Source organism: Natator depressus, chromosome 1, assembly GCF_965152275.1.
Source record: "Natator depressus isolate rNatDep1 chromosome 1, rNatDep2.hap1, whole genome shotgun sequence".
NCBI lineage: Eukaryota > Metazoa > Chordata > Testudines > Cheloniidae > Natator > Natator depressus.
In genome coordinates, this window is record NC_134234.1 from 47,458,431 (window position 1) to 47,484,130 (window position 25,700).

Consider the following 25,700-nt stretch of genomic DNA (forward strand, 5'->3'; position numbering starts at 1 on the left):
AGGTTCTTTATACAACACTTTGGCACTTTAAGTGAAAAAAAAATATCCACTCTCTCAAATGTTGCACTGCTTTAATATTTTCTTACACACCCTGTTATATGTATTTACATACTATTGGAAAAGCAGACACTGAATTTTTAACTCTACTGAAAGATGTTTGTAGTGTAAGTTTGTCTGCCTAACCCATATATATAGTAAAAACATTCTCCACAGAAATTTTTACACAATAGATTGTAGCTTCATCCCTCCCTTGCTACTCAGATTATTAATTATCCTTTAGAGCTGCCAACCAGTTAGAACATACACTGTGATTTCTAAATAATGGCCTAGCTATATCACTAGTCAGTGGTTAGAATTAATTTCTTTCAGCACTAACCTTTAGCTTTGCTTTGATTTCACTTGCACGTACAACTGGATCTTGATCAAGGCTCATTTTAGCCTGGGCATTCATAACATTACTCATCCATTTCATCATTTCCTTGACACATTTCTCTACTTCTATCATTTCTGATTCATCAATGTGAATGTATTTCTCATCCTGCATGGAGTTGAATATTTTGGGTTTGTCAGTAAGAACCAATTCAATGATATCAGATTATCCGGACAGACCATCCAAGTTGGTTGTGTTCTCTCACTATTTAAATATTTGTTACATTACTGCTTACTTTGGAAAGAAAACAAGTTCACTGCAGCAAGAAGGGCCATGAAACAGTGGCAAAAATCAAACCCATTTCTGTGTTTGATAAACAAGCTCACAGAGAGGAAGCTGGGCTTCACAACAATTTAATGGGGACAACATACCTAGAATTGGGAAGTTCATACTTTCGTGTTAATAGAGCAAATCCTGCCACCCTCCAGAAGCCATGTATTAGGTTCTGTAGGATATAATCCAACCTTTTTAGGGCTCCAGTCAGTGCTGTAGGTGGGGGCAATAGAGGGAGAAAAGGTATCCAATTACACAGTCTGGTATTTTGGCTGGCCTTAGATTGGAGAATTTGGGTTTATAAAAATGAAAGCTTGAGTCAACCAGCAGAAATTACCTTTCATAGCTGGATGAGTCAATGGAATCAGACACCCCGCTGCTTTGATATTTCTGGACCACGTGATATTAATTAGGGCTGTTAAGCCATTAAAAAAAAATTAATCACGATTAATCACATTGTTAAACAATAGCACACTATTTAAATTTTTTGGATGTTTTCCACATTTTCAAATATAATTTATTTCAATTGCAACATAGAATACAAAGTGTACAGTGTTCACTTTATTTTTGATTTCAAGTATTTGCACTGTAAAACAAAACAAAGTATTTTTCAACTCCCCCATTACAAGTACTGTAGTGCAATCTCTTTATCATGAAAATTGAACTTCAGATGTAGAATTATGCACAAAAAAACCTGCATTCAATAATAAAACAATGTAAAATTTTAGAGCCTGCAAGTCCACTCAAGTCCTACTTCTTGTTCAGCCAATCGCTCAGACAGACAAGTTTGTTTACATTTGCAGGAGATTTGCCCGCTTCTTGTTTACAATGTCACCTGAAAGTGAAAATAGGTGTTCTCATGGCACTGTCATAGCCAGCGTCTTAAGATATTACATGCCAGATGCGCTAAAGATTCATATGTCCTTTCATGCTACAACCACCATTCCATGGGACGTCCATGCTGATGACAGGTTCTGCTGGATAACAAGCCAAAGCAGAGCAGACAGATGTATGTTCATTTTCATTATCTGAGTCAGATGCCACCAGCAGAAGGTTCATTTTCCTTTTTGGTGGTTCAGGTTCTATAGTTGACGCATCAGAGTGCTGTTCTTTTAAGACTTCTGAAAGCACGCTCCATAGTTTGTCCATCTCAGATTTTGGACGGCACTTCAGAGTCTTAAGCCTTGGGTCAAGTGCTGTAGCTATCTGTAGAAATCTCACATTGGTACCTTCTTTGCGTTTTGTGAAATCTGCAGTGAAAGTGTTCTTAAAATGAAGAACATGCTTGGTCATCATCCAAGACTGCCATAATATGAATGTATGGCAGAATGCAGATAAAACAGAGCAGGGGATATACAATTCTCCCCTAAGGAGTTCAGTCACAAATTTAATTAACACATTTTTTTTTTTTTTAAATGAGTGTCATCAGCATGGAAGTATGTCCTCTGGAATGGTGGCTGAAGCATGAAGGGGCATACAAATGTTTAGCATATCTGGCATGTAAATACCTTGCAACGCCAGCTACAAAAGTGCCATGCAAATGCTTGTTCTCACTTTCAGGTAAATAAGAAGAGGGCAACATTGTCTCCTGTAAATGTAAACAAACTTGTTTGTCTTAGCGATTGGCTGAACAAGAAGTAGGACTGAGTGGACTTGTAGGCTTTGAAGTTTTACAGTATTTTGTTTGAGTGCAGTTATGTAACAAAAAAATCTGCATTTGTAAGTTGCCCTTTCATGACAAAGATTGTACTACAGTACAATGAGGTGAATTGAAAAATACTATTTCTTTTGTTTATCATTTTACCGTGCAAATATTTGTAATAAAAAACCTTTGATTTCAATTACAACACAGAATACAATATATATAAAAATGTAGAAAAACGTCCAAAATATTTAATAAATTTCATTTGGTATTCTATTGTTTAAGAGTGCAAATAGTTGGGATTATTTTTTAGTTAATCATGTAAGTTAATTGTGATTAATTGACAGCCCTAATATTAATGCAAGTTTACTTTTTTTTTTTTTTTTTTCCAAGTTTTCTAGCCCTTTTGGACATAAAGAAACCCACTCTGAATTTGGCCCTGATGCAGTCCTGACAGACTGACTAAACCAGCTTTGAATGTTGTGAATTACCCCCATTCACATAAACAGCGTACTGGCTCCAAAACCCATGACACCAAGGACTAACCAGATTTCCAAAGGGCAGGTGTGCTATTGTGACTAATAGTATGTCAATGGTCAAATAACAGGCACAAATATACGTAAAGTAGAGATGTGTAAGTAACTTATCTTAGGCTGTTGTACAGACACTCATCACTGAGCCACTTCACCACCAATAAAGTTGGAAGAGCACAAAACTTGGCTCAAAAAGTTCAGTTAAAAAATCATAGCTCATTCTTTGTGCAAATGCCCTTTTTGACCAGAGATATATTGAGCAACTCAGGTTCAGATTCATTGTCTGTGGGAGATTTGTTACAGATTATGTTCTTAGTTGCGTAGGCTTAGCATACAGGCTACCAATAAGTGAACAGCCCACTTGACAAGGATTTTGACACCACTGCTATCAGTCCCCTCCTACTCCCAACCCATTCCCTGTGAGGCTACTTACCTTGTCCCTGTATTCTCCTGCTATTTTGGCATAGTGTTGAAGCTTGTGTCCCAGTTCTTCCAACACCCGTGGTCGCTCCTCAGCTTCTTGGTATCGCATTTCAATTGGAGTACCTAGTTTCTATAGAAAGTAATATTTTCTATGCATTTCATAATTCAAACCTACATTTACAAAAAAAATCATTCCTGCAATACACCTCTACCCCGATATAACGTGATCCGATATAATGCAAATTCGGATATAACTCAGTAAAGCATTTCCCCTCTTCCCCCCTCCCTGGCTTGCACAAGCCTGGGTGGGAGGGAGGGATGGGGGAGAAGCGGAGCAGCGGCATGCTCAGGGGAGGAAGCGAAGTGGTGGTGAGCTGGGGGGAAGAGGGAAGACAGGATGCAGGCAGAGGAACCACTCCCTGCCCCAGGTCACCTCCACTCTGCCTCCTCCCCAGAGCACACCGCCCCTCTGAGCAACATGTTAAGGGGGCCGGGCCATTGGCTAAGGGGCAGAGGGTTTCGGGGGGCAGTCAAGGGACAGGGAGCGGGGGGGTTGGAAGTAGGGGGGGGTTGGAAGTAGGTGGAGGTCGGATAGGGGGCGGGGCCAGGCTGTTTGGGGAGGCATAGCAAATTCGATATAACACGGTTCCACCTATAATGTGGTAAGATTTTTTTGGCTTCCAAGGACCGCGTTATATCGGGGTAGAGGTGTATTTTGAAAGTTACATTATACGAGAGTGAAAATGGACCTACCTTTAAATCATCCAATTTATCTATGTACACCTGTTTAGCTTGGTCCTCTCCATCCTCATACAACCAATCTTCTATCTCTGTTAGGAATGCAGAGAATTTTTGAAGATCCTAAAATAAAGTTTGGATGCAGTTTAGAATACCAATCAGGCCAAAATACTTAGTAAGTAAAGGAAAAAGGAGTACAACTGCAACATGGTCTGTTACAAAGAAGGCTATTTGCATTTTTGATAGTCAAGCCCTAAGGCTGTTTCATGCCAGGGGCTCAGAAAACAAGAAATACAAAGATTACATAAAACCACACTTGTACACCAGCATTTGTTTCTGCACTGAGAACAGCTTGGTTTGAACAAAGAACCCAGCCCAGCAATCTGTCTTGACACTGCATGCTTTTCTGTGACACCACAGAAAGGCGCTACCAAATTCATTTTTGTCTGCCTCATATTGAGGGGACACAATGTTTCACACAAGGCACTCATTTCAAGTCTCCTAGCTGGGAACTGCATTTACTACTGCAATTTCTAGAAGTCTGTGCAAGTCAAGCTAAGCTGCAAGGGTGAATGTAGATGAAGGCAAAGCCAACAGAAATCTGTTCGTTCCCTAATACGGTTTTACCAACTAAAATAAAAGCTTGATAGCCTGCAGGGGGGAAAAAAAAAACTTGCACTGAACAAAATAATATGGGTACTTTGTCTTTTTTGGATACATTTTTAAAAAAAGTCACAAAGGTCTGTTTTGATAACATCTATGCATTTGGACAACTCTCTGTTGATAGTTAGCAAGATATGCTGGACCAAATCATGTCCTTTTGAAAATACAAGTGCAATTTTAGTAGATGTACATCGCTCTGCCTTTTGATTTTAATGGATCAAAACGTGGCAGGTGTTTGCATCTCATCTCTTTCAAATATTTAAGATCCAGATCTAGATCCAAGTATGGCTTTGTTGAGTGGAATGTTTACTTCTAAAAAGGAGTAATTGATCAGTTATTTGTGGGAAGATCAATTGGCCAGTGATACATTTTAGGTGTGAAACTGCTGGAGATTCTCTTTGAAGAAGAGTCCAACACCCTTTGCTTCCTCCCCTTTCATCTCCTCTCCTTTCTTTTCTCTTCCTGCTTCACCTCCCCATCACCAGATACCTCCACTTATTCACTCTCTGGTCTCATCCCTTCCACTTGTCCTCCGTGCCTTCCATTCCAGGTCTCAGCCCTATTCTTCCTTGCAGTCTTCCATGGTTATTTAACTAGTTTATGACTAGTCAAATTCAGACTGATTTATTACTTCAGTTTTTAACACTTACTATAGTAGAACCTCACAGTTACAAACTGACCAGTCTACCACACACCTCATTGGGAACCGGAAGTATGCTATCAGGCAGCAGCAGAGACAAAAAGAAAAGCAAATCCAGTACAGAACTGTGTTAAACAAACTACTAAAAAATAAAGTTTAAAAATATATTTGACAAGGTAAGGAAATTTTCTGTGCTTGTTTAATTTAAATTAAGATGTTTCAAGCAGCATTTTTCTTCTGAATAGTAAAGTTTCAAAATTTTATTAAGTCTATGTTATGTTGTAAACTTTTGAAAGAACAACCATAACATTTAGTTCAGAGTTACAAGTAACCTCCATTCCCACAGTGTTCATTAACTCTGAGGTTCTACTGTAATTGCAATTGTTTTTGGACAAAGGTAATTCTGAAAAGGATATGTACATTTGCAAAACTAATGCAACTCCAGATGATAGGCAGCTATTGTTCAACTGCTTAACTAAGATTTTCAGATATCTACAGTACAGGTATGAGGGCAGAATTTCACCACAAATAAGGAGGACAGATTTTTGATGCTAATGTTTCAGGTAAACTACTAACTTTATAGCATACCTCTTCACAAACAAACTTTTGGTATGGGCCTGATAACTTATCCCTGAACTCATACACATATTCTTCCACAGCATTTTTTGCATCATTTCTTTCCTTCTCCAGCTTGTCTTGCATGATCATCTTGCCCTGTTTGATCACAGAAAACAGCAAGTACTTTATTAAAACAAAATTAAACTTAAAAGCAGTCTTACAAAAGACTACAATAGTCTTTAAAGGCCTTAATTCATACTGTTGCTGAAACTGTGCAAGTAACAGTGGAGTGAACTAAAAAATGGAGACTCTCCCAAAAGGTTCAGATGGTTTTGAAACAATATGCGATCTCATTACATAGATTACTGCTGTAATGCTATAATTCAAAGTGACATTACAATGTTGCCAACATTTGCAGTCAAGAGCTTAAATGAGGTATTGCATTAGCTCATTATGAATGTATTAGTGGCAGGAGTCTATTTTCAGATTTTTTTAAATGTAAAGTCTGACGTTGCTCAAAAATAGTCACTGAATAATAGTAAGCAAGAATCAGTCTCCCTCACCAAGATTACTGAACTCACCTCTGTTTTGATATACATGTTGAGAAGGTCTTTCCCTAACTGCCAGACCAGATTAGCTTCAATAGGCAGCTCTACATTCTTCACCTTTATCTTGGGTTTTTTGGCTTCTGGAGGTTGATCACTTTTCTTCTCATTTGTCTAGATTGGAAAGGAGAAAAAAAATAAAAAAAAATCATATCCATGACTTAGTAGGAGTGGTTTTTCACTGCTATGCTAAAATCTCTCAGCAGAACATGGATCAGTATGTATTTTCTCACTGTTCCTTGGAATCTCACAAATATATCCTTACACAGGATTTTGTTTTTCAGCTGCTGTATATCTTACCTTCCCACTTCACCTAGTCAAACGTAACCCATATTTCAGGAGAATGATGTTGGAAGATAGAAAGGGCAATTGCCAGAAACACTGTCTATTAGAAGGACACAGCCATTCTTTGCAAGTTTTTACAGATTATCACTTCAAAATTAATGCTTACAGTTACATGTTATCATAACACTTGGATGAAAATTAAGTGCAAACTTCGTTAGCCCGAGGCAGCTTCTTGAAGTCAATTTTTTGTTTGTTTTTAGAACAGTAATTCTCACTATTAAGCGTCAGTACTAATGCTTGAAATACGAGTACAAGCCCTTTGTGGCAACGACTACATCATGTTTGTTAAGAGGCGTAAACTTGTGTTATAGGCACCTTCTCAGTCTGGTTTCTCTGCCTACAGTTTAGTTGTGGTAAATTTAGTAAGCTCAGCCTCTAGCAGTTGTTATACAAAGTGAAATACCTTCAAGGAAATGCACATATTATGTAATGCTGCATAAATTGAGGCAGTAAAGAGAAAGCCTTGTTCCTTGCAGGAAGATTATGACTGGAATAGCGAGATTTTGCCAGCTTTATCTTGTCTTAGACAATTATTGGTTATGTTACACAAAAATGAAAGTAAAGACGCAAAAGGTAATACACACAATACACTGCAAGAGCACCAAACTGCCTACTTTTGTGTGTGTGTGAAGGTTACGGTTTTAAAATGCCATCATAATAGATATCATTTTTCAATACAATGATTTGAAAGGGTCACTCACTTTCTTGGCATCTGGTATTTTGTTTTCTTCAGAGGAAGGTTCTGGTGAAGGGGGAGACTGTGGAGTTGATTGACCATCAGTTTGTACCTGGGACTGTGTTCCAGCTTCATTGTTGTCTTGCTGGATATTTTTCTGAAATGAAAGCCCAGGCACAAAGGATGTAGAAAGAATGTGCACTTGTATTTATTAGAAGTTATAGTGTAATTGCTTTCCCACATGCTTTCTTACTTACTGAGCAATAACTCTGTAGTCAATGTATTCATGGAATCATAAGTATAAGATGAGAGACTGATCAAGACATCTAGGCCACCCTAATGTTGCAGGATTCTTTCCCCTCCCCCATTATAGAAAGTCAATAGTTTTTCCCCCATGGGTAAGCCATTCAGTACTTTACTAATAATGCACGATTATGTGCAGATAATCAAAACTAACTTTTTTATGCTACAGTTATTATCGTCACACATTAAAGTTTTCCCTATTTGGGGATATACCAACAACCTGAAAGTTAGTTACAAGCAAAAATTGCTACTGCTATTTGACTCTAAAGATATTAAACTAAATGTACAGATTGAATACTTAAGTTCCTACTAAAAATGTCAAACTGTTTCCATCATGGGACATAAGCTTGTTTCTGGACACACTTTTCCAATGAGACAGCACTCAGCTGCCCCCCCCTTTCTTGTAAAAGACTTTTCTTTCTCCTGAAGCCTGGCCCAAACTTAATTACTTGGTCTCCCTAGGAGAAGGTATTTATAATTCATCAAGTATTACAAAAGAATGCATTTTGTTCAGAACACTGTGTGCAAGAACAGACCAACTTACATCTGAATTCTCCGGAGGCCTCTGGTTCACAATCACCACTTCAGTCTCCACACTGAGATCTTCATTCTCTTCAGCTTTAACTTGTTCTACCATCGAGGCAGTAGACACACTGAAAATGCCGTGAGTATTGACACGGACTTTAACTTTAACTTTAGACCTCTCTCCATCTTTCTGAGCTGCCACATTTTGGACAATGTATCTGCCTAAAAACAAAGGGGATACAAATTTGTCTGTTGTCATTTTAGCTATTTTTCCAGCATAGCATCTTTCACAAAAACTGTATTTCCATATATTTTATGGAGTTAATGGAGAAAAGAATGCAAGACATGAGATCTGGCTCAGGCAGAGGAAGTTGCAGAGAACTGTCATTCTAACAGTGAAGAGAGGTAAGAAGACACTGATGATCAGGGAGTGAGTGCAGAAACCTAAAAATTCCAGGGTGGGTTTAAGTTTCTCTCCAATTTCCATACCAGATGCACTTAATCTACAGACAAGACATCTCCCTCCCCCACATCCCAAATACACAAACTTTCAGCCCTGCAAACTCAGTCCAAAATCTGAGTCAGAATTGGGTACTTTGTCTCATCTGCACCACAACCAGTGAGAGATTCTAAAAGCCAAATTAGGCTGTACCAGCTTCAATGGGGTCATATATGTGGCCCTGCAACCGAACTTAAATAATTTGATTGATGATGCACAAAATGAATTAGAATCCAGCCAGTAATTGAGGGGAAGATGGGGATAACACAAAACTTTCCGAATACAGACTGTGGTCTCCAGTCACAACTGTAATAGAAATATAAAATAAAAATAATGAAGAAAGTTCACCCACGGTTGTGTTGGCTCAAAAGTAATGCCAAGATTTAAAAGGTTACTATAGTAAACAGATAATGAATGAGTCAACAGATCCTGCGTGTATTCAAATTATGTCATTTTTACATAAATTCCTGTTCAGTGTAGAACAGCACTTTGAAAATACAGTCAGATTCCCCCCACACTTCTATAATCTTTACCAGCAACAGCATTCTATTAATATCCTTTGCTCCGGGTGTCAGAATGTGTTGGTCTTTTGCTACTCACACAAAGAACTTCAAAGGGTTGTGAAACTGAGAAATATAATATTAGCTAGAGCCAATTGCTGCTGGGCCAGCTTCTCCCTACAGCTCTGGTTCACACAACTCAAACCATGCAACCTGGAATTTTTGAATATGGACGTTTCCTGGTTTTTAGTTCAATGTTTATTAACTTTCCTCAGTCATTGACTTCTATTATATAATGCTATTTAAGAGTCCTCCAATTAGCTTTCTGTTACTTAATATGTAGATTGCGGATGTGCCAGAGAGGACAGGTAATTATGGTGCATGATTAATTGCCAGTCAATAAAATGCTATTGTAACCAGCAAATATTGGATTATAGATTTGTCAAATATGTGAAGCTGAAAAAGTGATTTCCCTGCATTCACTTTGTTAGCTGGCAATTGGAGACTTGAATTCAGATTTAGCTACCACTTTTTTTTTTTAAGCAGATAAACTGGAGCAAGCTCAGATAGTGTTTTGAGAAGTATTTAGGAAATTAAGATATAAGAAAAGGTTAATGCATGTTTCTACTCTGAGAGGTGACTACATACAAATGTCCTCTTCTTAATCAGAATGTCTGGTCCCTTTGTGTACTGAGTTATGTCTGCTTACTTTACTGACTGAAGTCAGTTCTAAATTCTATTTTGTCTTGCAAAATGAATACAGCTAAGGAGCATGACCTGCATCCTCTTCTGGCTCACACGTCACAACTACTAACTCAATTCTGATGAAGAAACTAACTATTGATTGTGTGAACCAGTACCAAACTGACTTTCAAATTCCAGGTAAAGTTTTCAGGGTTGAAGTTAAATCTTTTGACTTGTAAAACTGTACTGATGTTATAAATTACTGTAGACAAACATGAACCCTACAATGCCTTTGTAACAGTCACAACTGTGAATGTTCCATCTAAGGAAAAAAAAGACAAAGGGAAGACTATTATGTATAAGCATGTAAAGATTATGAGCCCAATTCTCATTACTCAAGGAGACAAGTACATGTTAATAAAATGCAATACAATTTTCTGATTAAATATTAAGGGAATCCCTACAACAGTAAAGCAATGGAACAAGTTTCCAAAGGTGGTTTACGGTTTCACTTTCAGTGGAAAATTCAAAGCTTAATTTTTTTTTGTATATAGGGGATGGGTTTAGGGATACTTTAAAATTGAGACTGTGGTGGTGCAAGGTGGAAAACTAGTTTTAAAAAAAGCGTTAAGAAATCCCTTGCACTTATAATGGTTTCATTCTAGTCAAGGAACTTGACATAACTGGCAGTCTCTCTTTAGCTTGTGACATGGAAGTGCCTACTAGGGGCTAGGCTAAATGCAAATTCAATTCAAATGTAAATTGGGCTGGAAACATAAAAACATATACATGAATCCATGCGTTACAGCTCTATCAAAACAGAATGAGGTGGGTTAACATTACACAATTCCAGTGAAAGTAATGAAGGTACAGTATACCAAGAGATTTGATAGATGGCAAAGTGCCACATTCACCAGGACAATCACTTACCAATCTTTGTTTCAGGATATGGGACACCATTAGGATCAGAATAGAAAGCTTCTAGCTCAAATGGACCTTTCCTGTAGAAGGTGAGAACTTTGGAGAAAGGTGCTGCATGATTTCTGCTGAACACTTCATGAACCCTACAGTTAGGATCAAGCAAAAAGTACTTTAGAACAGTACACATAAATAGTCCTGAGAAAAAGTTATTTCTGGGAAAGAATCTTTGCTATCAGACTTTACAGAGAGACCTACATTCTAAGTTGATAAATGTGAAGCGATTACACATTCCAGCTATTTTAGGGCCTGGTGAGTAAGACAGTTTAGTCATGTTCGAATAGGATTTGGGAACAGTTTACCAGTAGATGTACAGTACTTGACTTTTCTTCAGATGTGTCCCTCAATTATCTTGACATAATTATTTAAATTCAAAATTGCACTTCTATAATGCCTTTCTGAATCTCAAAAGCTATGTTCCTGCTTACCAGCTAATCTGCTTTGTGGCTCAGTGAAGAGAGACACTATCATTTTTCCTCCCTTGCTCTGACAGGAAGGCTGACAATTATTCATCCAGGATTCTCCTGTGCTCTCGGCTTTGTGTGTCAGTCTCATTACTTCCAGTCTCCAGAAAGTTTAATCTAACAAATCTTTTGTTCAACTCCAGTCTTGGAAACATGGCGGGGGGGGGGGGGGAATTAACTGCCTCACAACAGCCACAGAAAACAAGATAGTTGAAAATGGGAATACAGTTTGCCTTCAGAGATTCAGTCTACAACAGAACAAATACTGAGATCTGTACAGCTGCATCCTATGAGAAAACACAGATGGACAACAAGAGATTCAAGGCTGAACTAAATGGAACTTTGGGCAAGGACAGACTATCATTTTGGAGAAGTGGTGTAGAGATTGAGGTGTATATACAGCACTGCTGCAAACCACATGTGGTAGATTTAACAGAAAATACGGAAGTGTTGACTCTATTTCAATTGCAAGAATTATAAAACAACAACAACAACAACATTCTTTAAAGATTATTATGAGGAGACACTAAAGGGTTTTCGTTTTTTTTAAAATATGGCTTAGTAGCACATCTTGCCACAATTTTTTTTTTTAAACGGTTACTGAATGTATTCTTATATCAGTATCTTTAATTAATCAAAGAAAAATCCTCTACAAAAGTTTGTTTTATCAAACAATTAGGATTTCAAACTATTAGGAATATTTTCATCTAGAAAACTGCCCACCAGCCAGTCCACCTTTGAAAGGAATTAGAAAGGTAGAAAATGTTTTCAATGTATGTATTAACATTTACATAGTTCTTGATTAACCTCTCATTTCTGTATTTATTATCCAATAAGTTTTCTTCTCAAATATGCAAGACAAATTGGGCCCTGTATACAGGTGGCCACTTTATCTCATAATCAGTACAGTTCACTGACTAAGGAGGTTAATTCTGAGTCTGATTTACAAGCCACTGTTCTTACTTTTGGTGGGGATTAATACAGCATTCATTCAGTTTCACTTGTGAGACAAAAGTACATGTTGTTAGCACAGAATCACTACCAAAGCTTTGAACAGCACACCTCAATGGACCTATGAGTTGTTAGATTATTTAGCACTGACCTTTCAAGACAAATGCATAGATGAACTTTATCCTTATATAGTGTAAAACCGAAGTCCAAATGGGAACAATACTTTAAGCTACCTACCCTTCAGTGTCATCTGCTTCTGTGTTCCACATCAGAGATATTGGGAATGGAACTGCATCTGTGACAGAGAATTCTCGCACTTTAAATGCTGGAGAAAGAATTGCACACTAAAAGACAAACAAACAGCTGTTATGATTGGCTATGTGCCTGAATGTTATGCCTTAAAATAAAATAAATATTATAAAAAGAGTCCTATACTTTATTGATTGTACCAAAAAAAATTTGGTAAATTAACAGCTTAAGTGAAACCCTGATATGAAGGAAAAAGGAATTATGTTCAAAGAGTGCATGTTCTTTAGGTACAAGGGACCTTCAGTTTATCCCTTGCACTGTAGCAGAACTGCTAGTTATCCCTAAACCAACCAAAATTACTCCTATCACCTTAGTTCTAACACAGATTAACTAAGTTTTTCTTTCAGAGTAACAGCCGTGTTAGTCTGTATTCGCAAAAAGAAAAGGAGTACTTGTGGCACCTTAGAGACTAACCAATTTATTTGAGCATAAGCTTTCGTGAGCTACAGCTCACTTCATCGGATGCATACTGTGGAAAATACAGAAGATGTTTTTATACACACAGACCATGAAAAAATGGGTGTTTATCACTACAAAAGGTTCTCTCTCCCCCCAAAACCACTCTCCTGTTGGTAGTAGCTTATCTAAAGCGAACACTCGCCTTACAATGTGTATGATAATCAAGGTGGGCCATTTCCAGCACAAATCCAGGTTTTCTCCCCCCCAACCCACTCTCCTGATGGTAATAGCTTATCTAAAGTGATCATACAGTTTTTCTTGTTGCTTAACATTACAGTTCTCAGGGGATGCACTTGATATGTTCCAAAGGAGTAGCAGCATTGCACAGAATGCCACGTGAGCGAGCTGTGCATGTCCAGCAGTAAAGGGGGTCAAGCCCATTACCACTGTTTCTTGTTCTGTGCTTATGGGAGTAGTCAATGGATGTTCAAGGGCTGTGGTTAGTGAGGTGGAAGACAGGAACAGAACACAGAACAAGGAATGAAAGGAAACAAGGGTGATGGAGGCAGAGAAGGAAAAAAGTTTCAGAGCAAAAGCAATTTACTTTCAGGGTATGTGTACACTGCACATGACTGTGTGTTTGTAGCTTGGGTAGTCACATCCCACTCGGGCCAGTTGCCTGAGTAGAAACCCATCAGGGACCCCGAGCATTCACTTGGGCTGCAAGCCCATGCCACCACATCTTCACTACTAGCTAGCGCCCTTAACAATAGATTAAGGGTAGCATGGGTATGCCTACCTGTGCTACTTCACACCTTCACTTGCAGTGTAGACATACTGTAAGAGATAAACAATCTACTTTCAAAGTCAAGTAAATATGGATTGCGGGAAGAGCAGCAATGAGATGTTCTAAGTTAGTGTTACATTTTGTGATTAAGTCCAATACCAGAAACTGTTACACACAAATGTATGTATTTGTATCTTCAATGGTAGTACATACAAGCCACCTGAATACATTAGGAAACAAAGGAGGCTTTTGCAGCCTTTGATGGATAATGCTAAATCGTTCGTGCCAGAGGTGATCCTCCTATATTTCTGAAGAGTTTTGCTTCTGGAATGCACCTAATTGTAAATGTTTTCTAAACCAGTATAGCAGAGAATACCCTGAACCCCCTACAAAGGGGTACTGTCTTTTTGCTGATTACTTTGTATTGTCTAGACTGGTCAATGACCATGGCCTCATCCCGTCTACACCTGGCAGGGAGGCTTTGAATGAAGCCTGAGCCCTCTCAGCAGCACCAACAGGACTGACTGGAAGAGAGGTGAAGTGGAGAGAGAGACTAAGGTATATGACAAGAGCATTGGGAGTCTGGGAAAAAAATGGCAATGGCTCCACAGGCTCAAACCAGGTAAAGTGCAGTGACTAGTTACAGTTTAGTCAAATCAGTAAGTATGTAAAATTAAAGTGAAAGAGCTTTTTAAGCATGTCACTGTTTCAGCACAAAGTGTATGTTCCATTGCCCGCTTTAAGAGTGTCACTTTTGCCATCTGCCATAACTACATGGTCAATTCTCCAAAGGAAGTACTTTCAGAAGACTTAAGTGGTACTGTGAATACGGTACCTGTAGAGCACAGCCTCTTGCAACAGCTTCGTCTGCATTCAGTGTTGTGCTGACATCTTTGCCAAAGAACTTTGCAATTTTCTCTTTAACAGCTGGAATGCGTGTAGCTCCACCAACAATCTCAACAGCATTCACATCTTCCACTTTAAACTGAGTTTGTTCCATTAATGAATGGAGGGGCCCCTCTATCCTTTGTAGGAGCTCAGCACATAATTCTTCAAACTGGGATCTAGGAAAATTAGACAAAAGCCACAGTTAAAAACTCTGGAGTTTTGCCTTAGCAGGTTTTGTTAGGAACTGTTTAGAACTGCATAGGTCATAAAGCCTTTTTGCTGAAACCAGCCACCATGAACAGATCTTAAAGCTGTTTAGTATTTTTAAAGTTAGTGAATTTAGTGTTTGCAAATGTGCCAAACTCAAGTGATGTCCACACAGGCTAACACTACAAACAGATACCATGCAAATTTCCCCACATTTTTGTCAACACAGCTCAACTTGTGCCTCTAGTTTCTAGCGCTAAACACCAAATATCCACCTGAGATAGTTACTTTTGGTCAGTAGTGATTGAGAATTAATGTAAATTAGTAAAGCAGTCTGTATGACAGTCAGTCAGCCAGTCGCCTGTATAGCATTATTCTGCCCTCCAGTTCTATCATGGGGTGCATTACAGTATTTGCAGATAAAGCAATAAATCTCCTTTTATCACCAAGGTTGAGATCGTCAAAGAGGTATAGGGGATTTAGTTTTAATTAGGGGTGTGTCGCCAACTTCCCTGCCCTGCTTTGAAAGTGTCAGCCCATGCTTGTAAGTTAATGTCTTTCTGTATAAGTGGAGAGTTTCTATGTTTCTACAGATGAAGAGGGCAACTATGTTACTTTAATTATTTGCTTCAGTCTCTCAACCAGCAATGAGAATTCACTGCATGTACAACATCTCTACACATGAACACTTAGATGAATTTATACCCCACTTTAAACCCATGTTTTTCTCTAAAAGGAGGCAGCCAGTCAGTGAGAGATTTTATACCTTTGGATTTTTTGTGTAGTTTGAGTGTTTTCTTTCTCTCCATACATTTTTAATAGAAATCTTTTGAATTTGGGCTCTCAAACAAACACACAGAACTTGGCACAAAAGTGAATCCTGAGTAGATCTGGTAACAGGCAGGTTATTTTTTTTTTTTTAAAAAAAGGTTGGATTTAGGGTAATTTTTAGCTATTTTTCACATCATAATGGACAGTTTGTGTGCTGTGCAAACAAACAACTGTAAGTAGAGGAATAGAGGGTATGCACATTAGGTGGGTTAACTTTTTATTTCTTTACTTTCATGGATTTGTATCAGGTATGTTGCATGTTGCAAAATTAATTGCTTCAAACTACGAAGTATTTTGTGTATTAAGTCTAGCAGGTTTACTTCTAGACCCAACATGATAGTGCTTTGTAGCTAAAAATGAAGGCATTTCAGATTAGGAGTATAGGCAGGCACTGCAACATCAGTGTTTAACATTGTACATTTGTTTCATTCATATGGACATCACAAACATTATGTAATCGAGTCTGAACTACTCCAGCATCACAAAAAAGCTGGAAGTATTCACAACAAAGATTAGATTTATAAGTGGCCAGGATTGGCCACTGTTTCAAAGATACTCCATGTTTAATAAACAGTACTACATGTAATCTAAGTACAGATGGTCCCTTTTCTTTTAAGGCCGTGGAAACGAAGAATCCCATCCCCTGAGGTTTTGCTTTAAACAGTGTTCCCTCATTTTCCTTTAGCTCTTATTCACCTGTTCATCTTTCCAGCCACATCTCTATCATTCATAAAGCACTCAATGTTAAGTGGGATGTCCGTGCTGTTAGAGCTCATTAGCTTCTTCAGTTTCTCACACTCCTGATACAGACGAAGAAGAGCTCGAATTTTTGATTTCGGATCCAGTTTATACTTTGCTTTTATTTCCACACAAAAGTGATCCACTAACTTTTCATCAAAGTTTCTCCCCCCTAGGAAGGGATCAAAGGCTGTGCCAAGCACCTGGTTTGACAGAGAAAATAGTTTAGTGTTACATTTGATAATCAGACATTACACTGGACTTCCACCTATACCAGCAGGACTTTTTTTAAAAACAAAGATGCCACCACATAGGCTTATTTCTTCCAATGTGTAGGTTTAAAGATTTAGTAAGGTGTATTAGCATAAGTTGGTCTGTACACCTGTAAGTTAGAAGTTTGCCTTAAAAACAAAGGAAAAAACCCATAGTCTTTCTAGAATGGGTGACAGTCCAGTGTCATCAGGGCCTTAGTCCACACACTTCAAATGGCTTATTACAATCTCAAATGACTGTACTCTGATTACAAGAAGTCAATCAATTTACAGCTTCAGCGTAAGGAGCCAATATTAATGGTGCTAAAATCCTTAATGTTTGTGTCCATCCTATCACTTTCCACACATTAAATAAATACTTCCAAAAATGAAGCTGTAAGTTGTATTTTTAGTAGTCTTTACATATACTGCCACTAAGAGCTTTTCTTTTTTAAATGTGGTCAGCAAGTTCAAGAGGTGTAATTGCTTTAGTTGTTTCAGTGTACTGTTACAACTATTTCACGTGTTTATATTAGAACAGTTGTCAGGTCACTTGAGTCCCATCTCCTCTGCAAAAAAATTAATTCACAATCTAGAGTTACACCTGCTGATCAATATGAAGAGATGTAAGGGTGTTGTACAGCCAAGTTCTGTTTGGTCATTTCAATTCAAGCACATTTTAGTGGTACAGTTTTCCCCCCTTTTTTCTTGACTAAACTTTACATGGCCCATGGAGTAACACAAAAATGGATTATCAGCTGACTACCTTTAGTTTACCCTTGTTAAAAGCACAGGCTGATACTTGAAATGCAGAATGTCCCATGTCAACAAACACCACTATCCGTGGCTTCTCTTCTGGAGCTGGAAGGTCTTGTTTATAAATTCCATAGTTAAGAGCCACTGTAAAGCAAGAAGCATCAAATGTTATCTGCACAATCACTAGTGGATCTCCATTCAGTGCATCATTCAACTCATCATTTTTGTAATGGTACACAGTGACAAAAGGCAGGTTCCAACTAAAATGTTTACATATATACATTGCTATACATACTTCCTAACACTAATACTTTATATTACATCTACCAATGAATTTTCTGAGCCCTGAGCACATCAGAAAAAGTAGATTAAATATGTATATGGATGTCGACATCCACAGTTACGCTGACAGTGGTTTTATATCCTTGAACAAAAAATTCTAACTGATGGCAAATATTACGAAAAAGTTCCTCATACAGGCAACTTACTGAACAATTTATCACTATGACGCTTCTTACACATTCCTCTGAAGAGACAGGATGCTGGACTAGATGGACCATTGGTCTATACTGCTAGGGCAACTCCTATCCTCAAATGTGTGAGTGAGGGGGAAGTTAACTACAGTAGAGTAGAACCTCAGAATTACAAACACCAGAGATACAAACTGACTGGTCAATCGCATACCACATTTGGAACCAGAAGTATGCAAACAGGCAGCGGCAGAGACAAAAAAACAAATACAGTACAGTACTGTGTTAAATATAAACTACTACAAAAATAAAGGGAAAGTATAAAAAATGTGACAAGGTAAGGAAACTGTTTCTGTGCTTGTTTCCATTTAAATTAAGATGGTTAAAAGCAGCATTTTTCTTTTGCACAGTAAAATTTCAAAGCTGTATTAAGTCAATGTTCAGTTGTAAACTTTTGAAAGAACCACCATAATGTTTTGTTTATCGTTTCAAACATTTCAAAGTTACGAACAACCTTCCCACCGGAGGTGTTTGTAACTCTGAGGTTCTACTGTATTCCTATTAAGTCACCTTAGGAAGCAAAGCTTTCTCTTTTTACCATCTTCACAACACCTCATGACAGAAGTTTTATAGGTCAAGAAAAAAAGGGCACAAGTGTTGTAAACCAATTCTGCTTTTAGTGACTGGTCTATTTTTAGCAATTCTTTGTTTCTTAGTTTGAAACTATTTCAGTACAACTTTACCCCAAGACAACGCGATCCGATATAATGCGGCTTTGCATACAACGTGGTAAAGCTCCGACATGCTGCTCTGAGCAGCGTGTTAAGGGTGCTGGGCCGGGGCCGAGGGGTTGGATAAGGGGCAGAGGGTCTTGGGGGTGGTCAGGAGCTCCCCCCCAGAGCCTGTGAGGCAGGAGCTGTGGGGGGGCACTTTTGGGGCCCCGCAGTCCCAGAGTGGCCCGGGGGATTAGCAGGGGACCAGGAGCAGCCCGCTCTGCTTCCCTCGCCCCGGCCCCGGCCCCAGCTGTGTCGCTCGGGGGAGGGGGAAGCGATCCCCCACACTCACCGGCAGAAGCAGAGCAGCCCGGTCCCAGCCCGCTCTACTCTGCCAGCTTCCAGCCACGGCGCTCCGCTTCCCACTGCAGGTGAGTGCGGGACATTTCCCCAAACCCCCCGACCCCAGCACAACATGGCTGGGGCTGGGGCAAGGAAAGTGGAGTGGGCTCGGGCCACGTCACTCCGCTTCCCACCGTGGGTGAGTACAGGGGGCATCCTTTCCCCAACCTCCCCAGCGATGGGAAGTGGAGCACCGCGGCTGGGAGCTGGTGGAGTGGAGCGGGCTGGGGCTGTGTTGCTCTGCTTCCCGTTGCTGCCGGTGAGTGCCTGTCAGGGGTCGGGGTGGTGTGGAGCAGTCAGGGGACGGGGGGTCTCTGGAGGGAGTAGTCAGGGAACAAGGAACGGGGGGGCCAAAGCAAGTTTGATATAACGCGGTCTCACCTATAACACAGTGAGATTATTTGTCTCCTGAGGACTGCGTTATATCGGGGTAGAGGTGTATCTAAATGGATCGCCATTAAACATACACTTGCTGGAATAGGTTTCCTTTGCTTTACCTGCTGTCATGTCATTCATCAGTCTCAGACAGTTCAGGCCAACAATCTGAGCAGCATCTAGGACAGACCTCCTTTCAGCATCAGTGAAAAATGATGGAACCTGAAGAAATCATGTGGGAACAGAATAACCATTAGAAAGCCAGACTTTCAACACAAACATTTGTTTGAAATCCTACCCATTCATCATCCCCAAAAGGGGATATCTGCCACTATATCTATCCACTGCAAGATTTTAGCCCAAAATAAAGTTAGTTACTTAAGACCCTGATTCAGGATGGTACTTAGTAGTCCCATTGAAGCCAATGATTAAGTACTGTGCTGAACTGGGCCTAAAAGCACATGCAACACCAAACAAAGTAGAATATTTTGAGGAGAGGCATAATGTAGATGAATCAAGCCTAAATTAATTTTTGACAAGAAGTACTCACTTTGATGTTAACATTAGATGCAGCGTACTGCCAAAAATTTTTAGTTTAAATTCTTTGCTATACTTGAAACCAAAGGAAATTTTCCCAGTGGCACGGTGGTGCCCACTAGCAGATCACTTAAAATAAATATTTAATAGCTTGATATATTGTGCAGCTTGACAGAGTACTCACAATATTTCTGTCTAGGTATTTTAGCTTGTTCATCTCCATGGTATCTGAGCAACTGTTCAGCACTTAATGTAACACCCCCTATCGTCTTTTTCCTAATTACAATGCTTTTCAAAGCTATTTTACTTTAACATAAAGGCAGTATATTAATATGAAGTAATAAATCTGTACTTTAATATTGGCGGTTTATAGCTTCCATTGCTTTATAACAAGCTCATATATAGAATACACATATTCCTTTTTAGAAGAAGGTTAACGTTAAATCTGATATGTACAATGTTACCCTGAGCATACAAGTATTTGAGCGGAACAGCTTCTTAAAACGTTATTTAAACTAGAAATCTTCAGTGATTACAACTAGGGACATTAATATTTCTATTGGTCCAGTGTAAACAGAATTACTTACAGAAATAACACAGTCTGTTACTGGCTTTTTTAGGTTAGTCTCAGCAGTCTCCTTCAACTTAGTCAACAGCATAGCTGTTATCTGTTCCACACTAAAGAAATGTTCCTCACCCATGTACATCACCTGTATAGCAAAAAAAAAAGACAATTTCATTTTAATTGCAGAAAAGCAGAGTTCCATTTAATAGTTCTGGATGCTCTGCTGACCAACAACCCTTCCCTCCAATCTTAATGCACTCACCCAACTCATTATACAGTTACAATTGAGAATTCAACCCCCCCAGAGTTTGCAGATAATGTCATTCTGTTTCTACACACTCAGCCCTGGTCTACACTAGGAGCTGAGGTCAAATTTAGCAGCGTTAAATCAATTTAACCCTGCACCCGTCCACAAGATGAAGCCCTTTTTCCCCCGACTTAAAGGGCTCTTAAAATCAATTTCCTTACTGCACCCCCGACAAGGGGATTAGCACTGAAATCGGCTTTGCCTGGTCGAATTTGGGGTACTGTAGACGCAATTAGACAGTATTGGCCTCCGGGAGCTATCCCAGAGTGCTGCATTTGACTGCTCTGGACAGCACTCTCAACTCAGATGCACTGGCCAGGTAGACACGAAAAGGCCCGCGAACTTTTGAATTTCATTTCCTGTTTGGCCAGCGTGGCAAGCTGCAGGTGAGCGCAGAGCTCATCAGCAGAGCTGACCATGATGGACTCCCAGAATCGCAAAAGAGCTCCAGCATGGACCGAACGGGAGGTACGGGATCTAATCGCTGTATGGGGGGAGGAATCCGTGCTATCAGAACTCCGTTCCAGTTTTTGAAATGCCAAAACATTTGTCAAAATCTCCCTGGGCATGAAGGACAGGGGCCAGAACAGGGACCCGAAGCAGTGCCGCATGAAACTTAAGGAGCTGAGGCAAGCCTACCAGAAAACCAGAGAGGCAAACGGCCACTCCGGGTCAGAGCCCAAAACATGCCGCTTCTATGATGAGCTGCATGCCATTGTAGGGGGTTCAGCCACCACTACCCCAGCCGTGTTCTTTGACTCCTTCAATGGAGATGGAGGCAACACGGAAGCAGGTTTTGGGGACGAGGAAGATGATGATGATGAGGTTGTAGATAGCTCACAGCAAGCAAGCGGAGAAACCGGTTTTCCCGACAGCCAGGAACTGTTTCTCACCTGGGACCTGGAGCCAGTACCCCCCCGAGCCCACCAGGAGGAGAAGGGAGCTCTGGTGAGTGTACCTTTTTAAATAGTATACATGGTTTAAAAGCAAGTGTGTTTAATGATTAATTTGCCCTGGCATTCGCGGCCAGTACAGCTACTGGAAAAGTCTGTTAACGTGTCTGGGGATGGAGCGGAAATCCTCCAGGGACATCTCCATAAAGCTCTCCTGGATGTACTCCCAAAGCCTTTGCAAAAGGTTTCTGGGGAGGGCAGCCTTATTCCGTCCACCATGGTAGGACACTTTACCACTCCAGGCCAGTAGCACATACTCGGGAATCATTGCTGGCGTTCAAACAACATCCATTCTTTCTCCCTCTGTGTTATCCTCAGGAGAGTGATATCATTCATGGTCACCTGGTTGAAATAGAGTGCTTTTCTTAAGGGGACATTCAGAGGTGCCTGTTCCTGCTGGGCTGTTTGCCTGTGGCTGAACAGAAATGTTCCCCGCTGTTAGCCACGGGGAGAGGGGAGGGGCTAGCCACGTGGTGGGGGGAGGCAAAATGCGATCTTGTAATGAAAGCACATGTGCTATGTATGTAATGTTAACAGCAAGGTTTACTGTGACAGAGTGTACCCACTGTTCTATAAAATGGGTCTTCTTAAATACCACTGTCCCTTTTTTTCCCTCTCCACCAGCTGCATGTGTTTCAAGGACCACAGGATCTTCTCCTTCCCAGAGGCTAGCGAAGATTAGAAGGCGAAAAAAAAGCACTCACAATGAAATGTTCTCAGAGCTCATGCTGTCCTCCTACACTGACAGAGCACAGACGAATGCGTGGAGGCAGACGACGTCAGAGTGCAGGAAAGCACAAAATGACCGGGAGGAGAGGTGGCGGGCTGAGGAGAGTAAGTGGCGGGCTGAAGAGAGGGCTGAAGCTGAAAGGTGGTGGCAGCGTGATAAGAGGGAGGAGCAAATGAATACAAAACAAATCCGGTGTATTTCTTGTTTTGATCCACTCCATCTATCTTTTACATCTTTGGCTGGCAGCAGACGGTGCAGTAGGACTGCTAGCCATCCTCATCTCCTGGCTGCTCGACAGAAGATGGTGCAATAGGACTGCTGGCAGGTCTAAAGAGAATGACCTGGTCGAGTCACTCCTATTTTAGTCCCTGTGCCCATGTCTGCCCAGGCGCTCCTGACCCACCTTACCGAGGCGGCCAGGAGCACCTCGGACATGACGATGGCTATCAGGCCTATTGCACCGTCTGCTGCCACAAGGCAATAGGTTGCTGCTGTGTAGCAATGCAGTATCGCGTCTGCCAGCACCCAGGAGACATACGATGACAGTGAGCTGAGTGGCCTCCATGCTTGCCGTGGTATGGCGTCTGCACAGGTAACTCAGGAAAAAAGGCGCGAAACAATTGTCTGCCATTGTTTTCACAAAGGGAGGGAGGGCCTGACGACATGTACCCAGAACCACCTGCGACCATGTTTTTGCCCCATTAGGCATTGGGATCTCAACCCAGAATTCCAATGGGCAGCAGAGTCTGCGGGAACTGTGGGATAGCTACCCACAGTGCAACGCTCTGGAAGTCGACGCTAGCCTCGGTACTGTGGAAGTACTCCGCCGAGTTAATGCACTTAGAACATTTTGCGTGGGGACACACACAATCGACTATATAAAAACCATTTCTAAAAACCGACTTCTATAAATTTGACCTAATTTCGTAGTGTAGACATACCCTCAGTGTCATTGATAAATGAATGAATTCCCCTGGATAAAGTCACTGGCAGATGACTTACAACTTACACCATTATCTGAATTGCTGTAAGTGTCAATTAGTAAGCTAGCTAGCACACAGTAACGAATCACTATGCCAATAAGTTAAAAGTGGCCAGCAACTTTTAAATTGCTCACCACTGCAGAAGAGGTAAGAAATTATCTACCACAAAACATTCAGTTAGGAAGAGTTCTTCACAGCAGTATTAAAAACATTTACTTAAGAGCTTCTAAACTATTTCATAAAAGAGTTTCCCAAAAGATCACTATGCTCAAAACCTAAGATTTGTGTTGTGTGTCTTGGTAGCCAAAACAGCCTGCACTTCAATAGTTCAAGTTATATCCAGGAATCAAATAATATAAACAAGCTTAAAAGACAAAGTTAAACAAGCCTTTACTCTCATATTGCTTCCTTCCTATAGGCATCTTTGCAAACTAAAATGGTTGGGAAGGGAAAAGAAGTACCACTGTAAAATCAGTTTTAAATTACCTCTGTATATCCCTTCCTTTGTGTATTCGCCTTTTTGTCATCTATTTTATAGTATAAAAAAGGTGTAAAGCAGAATGCTTTGCAAGAGATCCTCTTGTGGACTCCAGACATGGCAATCCCCTACTGCTTTGTTCTTAAAACATTTTTCTCCATGGACAAGAAAAAGCTCCACACAGATTGAGAAAAAATTGACAGTGACCATCACAGTACTGTCTCTCTTAATACCAAATTTATCTAACTCATATATGTGTTAAAGAAAGCTACTTAAACTCACTCCCATTAAAGAGACACCAAACAAAGTATCTACCATTGTTACAACTCACAGTTCAGATAACTATGGATGGATGAAGAAAAAGTCTCTTTGCAGTTTATTTTGTGCATTGCCCACGTTTGTGCGGATCTTTCACAGAGCACTGAGGGAGAGGGTTTTTTGGGGGGGTCGGGGGGGGTATTAAAGAAACGGAATTGTGACTACAAAAAATCACACTAATTGGTTGTGGAATCTATGGGGCAGGTTTAGTAAGTGAATCTATTTTTAGTTCTTTTAAAAACTGATTAGATTTCAGATTGAAACCATGGGATACTGTTTCGATCCTCCCATGTACCAGCAAAAAAGTCCAATCTAGAGGTAGATAAGGACCACTTGTATGTATGCATGCTTTGTGTAGTTTAATTATATGATCACATACCCTATCAACTGTATCACTTTTTTCTTATAGCCTTAGATACACATAACACATTGAAACATTCTCATTGGCATAATGGCCACTGTATTTACCTGACAAGCTTCTTCTATGCTAAGTTATCGTCTCTAGGTCTCACTATTACTTTGTTAGTTAGACCTGGTGCATGCTTCAAAGTTTTGCTGGCACACCTATGTCAGTTAGAAGTGTGGGGAATAAAATATAATAAAAACCCCTAGCTGACATAGCTCTGCTGGCAAAAGTCCACATGAGGATAGTCATACCAATAAAATGGTCCTTTTGCCAAAATAGTTTATTTTATTTGGGGCATGGTGTATGCAATACAAGAAAAATAAATCTTTTGCCAGTGTTGCATCTCCACAAGGAGGGTTGGGAGGCATAGCTATAGCATCCTTTCTAGTGGAGACAAGGTTCTAGTCTGCAACAGATGTTGCAGGAACAGTTTGTGTACATTTACTGCAAGTGTCCTTAGGGTCTCTGTCAAGTAATAGTAGAGGTTCTAACAAAGTATATAGCATTAACTTGTATTGAGAAACAGTACGCCACCATGTAATCAGATTATCACAGTGCATAGGCACAGGGGGAATTAAGAACACCATTTCCCTGACTTCAGTAAAAAATTATATAATCCTATAATTATCTTAATAGTTTTTCCTGCCAGAATGTGTAGACTGTGCTCACAATTGCCACCAGGGAAGCTCTTGTTTGAGAAAGTATTTATAACGAAAACTTGACTCCACTCTGGAGTAAAAAAGGCTATTCAGTTCAAAAGCCCTTCTGGTACAGAGTAAATAACAGCTTTTACGGGAATTAATCATGAAAATAAGGGATTTTAATTAAGTGCTAGAAAACAAAACCTTTCCAACACAGCTATAGAAA

At 40.0% G+C, this 25,700-nt stretch overlaps 2 protein-coding genes across 3 annotated transcripts in view; one reads left to right on the forward strand and one right to left on the reverse strand.

Moving 5' to 3' along the window:
- Nucleotides 1-8,482, forward strand: part of LOC141991139 (cilia- and flagella-associated protein 337-like) — a 57,467-nt gene extending 48,985 nt beyond the window's left edge. Inside the window, exon 24 of the mRNA XM_074959258.1 lies at nucleotides 8,344-8,482. The gene's annotated coding sequence lies outside the window, so the exon portion shown is untranslated. The remainder of the gene's footprint in view (nucleotides 1-8,343) is intronic.
- Nucleotides 1-25,700, reverse strand: part of HSPH1 (heat shock protein family H (Hsp110) member 1) — a 32,143-nt gene that overhangs the window by 1,348 nt on the left and 5,095 nt on the right. The window contains exons 4-17 of one of the 2 annotated variants that reach the window (XM_074959236.1): nucleotides 20,681-20,803; nucleotides 19,679-19,778; nucleotides 17,607-17,740; nucleotides 16,548-16,792; nucleotides 14,761-14,989; nucleotides 12,668-12,774; nucleotides 10,968-11,101; nucleotides 8,374-8,576; nucleotides 7,552-7,683; nucleotides 6,482-6,619; nucleotides 5,931-6,056; nucleotides 4,055-4,162; nucleotides 3,312-3,431; nucleotides 377-538 (exon numbers count right to left, since the gene is read on the reverse strand). In XM_074959236.1, the coding sequence (XP_074815337.1) occupies nucleotides 377-538; nucleotides 3,312-3,431; nucleotides 4,055-4,162; nucleotides 5,931-6,056; nucleotides 6,482-6,619; nucleotides 7,552-7,683; nucleotides 8,374-8,576; nucleotides 10,968-11,101; nucleotides 12,668-12,774; nucleotides 14,761-14,989; nucleotides 16,548-16,792; nucleotides 17,607-17,740; nucleotides 19,679-19,778; nucleotides 20,681-20,803 (2,061 nt within the window). The remainder of the gene's footprint in view (nucleotides 1-376; nucleotides 539-3,311; nucleotides 3,432-4,054; nucleotides 4,163-5,930; nucleotides 6,057-6,481; nucleotides 6,620-7,551; nucleotides 7,684-8,373; nucleotides 8,577-10,967; nucleotides 11,102-12,667; nucleotides 12,775-14,760; nucleotides 14,990-16,547; nucleotides 16,793-17,606; nucleotides 17,741-19,678; nucleotides 19,779-20,680; nucleotides 20,804-25,700) is intronic. The other variant, XM_074959245.1, reaches the window with a different exon arrangement.